The 2,842-nt window shown below is 37.8% G+C and overlaps 1 protein-coding gene across 1 annotated transcript in view; it reads right to left on the minus strand.

Annotated features, from left to right (window-relative positions):
• Positions 1–2,842, minus strand: part of LOC101563404 (zinc finger protein 491-like) — a 6,959-nt gene that overhangs the window by 810 nt on the left and 3,307 nt on the right. The window contains exon 3 of the mRNA XM_023708073.1: positions 31–222. Coding sequence (XP_023563841.1) covers positions 31–222 — 192 coding nt within the window. The remainder of the gene's footprint in view (positions 1–30; positions 223–2,842) is intronic.

A 2,842-nucleotide genomic window follows, 5' to 3' on the forward strand; every position in this document is an offset into this window, starting at 1 on the left:
GAGGCCCGTGCTCTCCGCGATGAGGCTCACGGCCGGGCAGAGGCCCGTGCTCTCCGCGATGAGGCTCACGGCCGCGCGGAGGCCGGTGCTCTCCGCGGTGAGGCTCACGGCCGCGCGGAGGCCCGTGCTCTCTGCAATGAGGCTCACAGCTGGGCAGAAGCCCGTGCTCTCCACGGTGAGGCTCACGGCCAGGCGGAGGCCTGTGTTTCTGCGCTTGACAAACTTTGTAAAATGGAGGGAAAGCTTGCGAGAACAGAAGCAATGACAAAACGCAATACTAACAAATAATCATCTAATATAAGCAGTGAGTTAAATATAACAATTCTGAAGGAATAAATGAAATATAGGTGTTTATTCTTTATTAAAACACAAAACTTTTACCCAAGTGTACTAGAAAGCTACACCATAGTGGTCTGTTTTTATTTTAGGTTGAGATAAGGTTTCCCTAAATTGCTCAGGCTGGTGTAAACCTTGAAATCCTACCCCACATCAGCCGGCCACAGTGTGTGAGTTCACAGACGGGATCCACAAGACCAGCAAGGTTTTTGGATGCTAAAATGTTATCTGAGTAGATGTGTTCAATATGAAATATCTTCTAGTTTTGCCATGTCACCTCAGGCTGGAATAACAGTATGCACAAAACAAATTCCTGATGATGAAAATTAGAAATGAGCTGCAGTGAAATTAGCCACATGCTCAATGGTGTTTAAAGCAAACAAACACACTATCTTCTAGTGTGTTGCATTTCAGGAATTACATGAAAGATTTCATATTTCATTACAAAAGACTTAAGTTTTGTTGGCACTGACCACCTACTGGCCAATTTCAGTAGCTGAGCATAAATAAGATAATGCATACTCTTTAGTACATTAGAAATCTTTAATGCATTTCTCACTTATGTTTTCAACTTACCTCGGGCTTTACAGAAAATGCAAAGTCAAGGATTCCAGAGGCAGTCTCACATGGATAGCTTTTACAAGTCTTTAAGTGGCTAAAAGTGAGTAGCACCACAGCCATCAGAGAGGTGCCCTTATTGATGATAATAAAGGGCATAATGTAGATTTATCTCTAAAGTTAGTAAAATAGAACATAATTTGAATTGTAAAATTAAAATTTTCCCTTTTACTAAACATTAATATTTTCCATGAAATAGATTCTATTTCATGCTATTATTTAAATTTCTTGCATAAAGGACTGGCCAGATAGCTCAGCGGACTAAAGTGCCTGCTTAAACAGAGAGCAGCAGCTGGGATTCGATCCCATGTGCTGTGCCAGCCCTGCCCCTGTGGCGCACTGAGACAGTGATAGAGACTGGGCGTGGTGGCACATGCCCTTAATCCCAGTGCTTGGGAGCCTGAAAACAAGAGAAGCACAAGTCCAATATACACAGTGAGACTTTATAGACTCTGTACTAAATACAAAGAATAAAAAAAATAAATTTCCTGCTTAAAAAAAAAAAAAAAAAGAATGGTTAACAAAGACCAAATGATATATGTTGCATATACCATTTGGAACAGAATAAAAGATTCTGTTTCATGATAAAGAATACAGGTCATCCTCTCAAACTTCAACCCTGTCAAAATTCCTTTGGGGGGAAAAATTCTTTGAGTATGTTCTTACTGATCAATCATAAACTCAGTTTGTGAAAAGAATATTTAGTGTACTTTATTATTTCCTGTTTCAGAAAGTGTACACTCCTTCTGGGGTCTCCAGCTGTGGGTGACCCACAGCAATATGTCTTTTAGATACAACTGATCTAAAAGTTATCACCAAAATAAATCATTTCAATATAAGCATGAAAATAAAATTTGTAGTAAAACAAATGCTTAAAACTGGATATACTTACTAATGGCTCTCAAAATAAAACAAAAAACAGGCAAAATTATATACCATATGTAACCTATAATTAGGTTAGGATACAGATAGATACCTTCAGAGAATATGGAAAACAGATTTTTGAAAATAGTTGAACACAGTGTAAAACATAGAAAATATTTTTAAAATATAGAACATAACTATAAAATATGACATCCAATTTGAAGCCTACATTGGAAAGAATAAAAGGCACATACCAAGAATTTATGGAGCATATAGTGGGAAAATGACAATTAACAAAAATTAGAATTTCAGGGCTCCACAATCATTAAAAACAAGACAAAAAGTCAACAAAGATATTAAACCTACTAACACATAAATAATTGTATTCACCTGTGGAACTATTACAGTTAACTTCCTGTGATACTTTTAAGAGCTATGATTACAAGAGTAACTGAATAATTTTATGCATTTCTTACATACAGAAGGTCTTCCCCCCAAGTATTTTTCAGTGATGGTGGCTGATGAAAGCCTTCCTTCATTGATTTCATACATAGCATAGGGTTTCTACACAATGTGACTCCTTTTATGTCTATATAGTGAACTGTATTTAGCGAAGGCTTCCCCACATTGCTTACATATATAGGGTTTTTCCATGGTGTGACTCTTTTTATGTACATAAAATGAACTTTTACTAGTGAAGCCGTCCCCACATTGCTTACATACATAGGGTTTCTCTCCAGTGTGAATTATTTCATGTGCTTGACAATTACGGCGTTGCCTGAAAGCTTTCCCACATTGTTTACATGTATACAGTTTTGCTCCAGTATGAGTATTTTCATGTGTTTGACAATTACTATGACTAGTGAAAGCTTTCCCACAGTGTTTACATGTGTAGGGCTTCTCTCCAGTGTGAATCTGCTCATGTGCTTGACAACTACTACGATGAGTGAAAGCTTTCCCACATTGTTTACATGTATAGGGCTTCTCACCAGTGTGAATGCGTTCATGTGCTTGACAACTACTG

Source organism: Octodon degus, unplaced genomic scaffold (assembly GCF_000260255.1).
Source record: "Octodon degus isolate 3935 unplaced genomic scaffold, OctDeg1.0 scaffold00328, whole genome shotgun sequence".
Lineage (NCBI taxonomy): Eukaryota > Metazoa > Chordata > Mammalia > Rodentia > Octodontidae > Octodon > Octodon degus.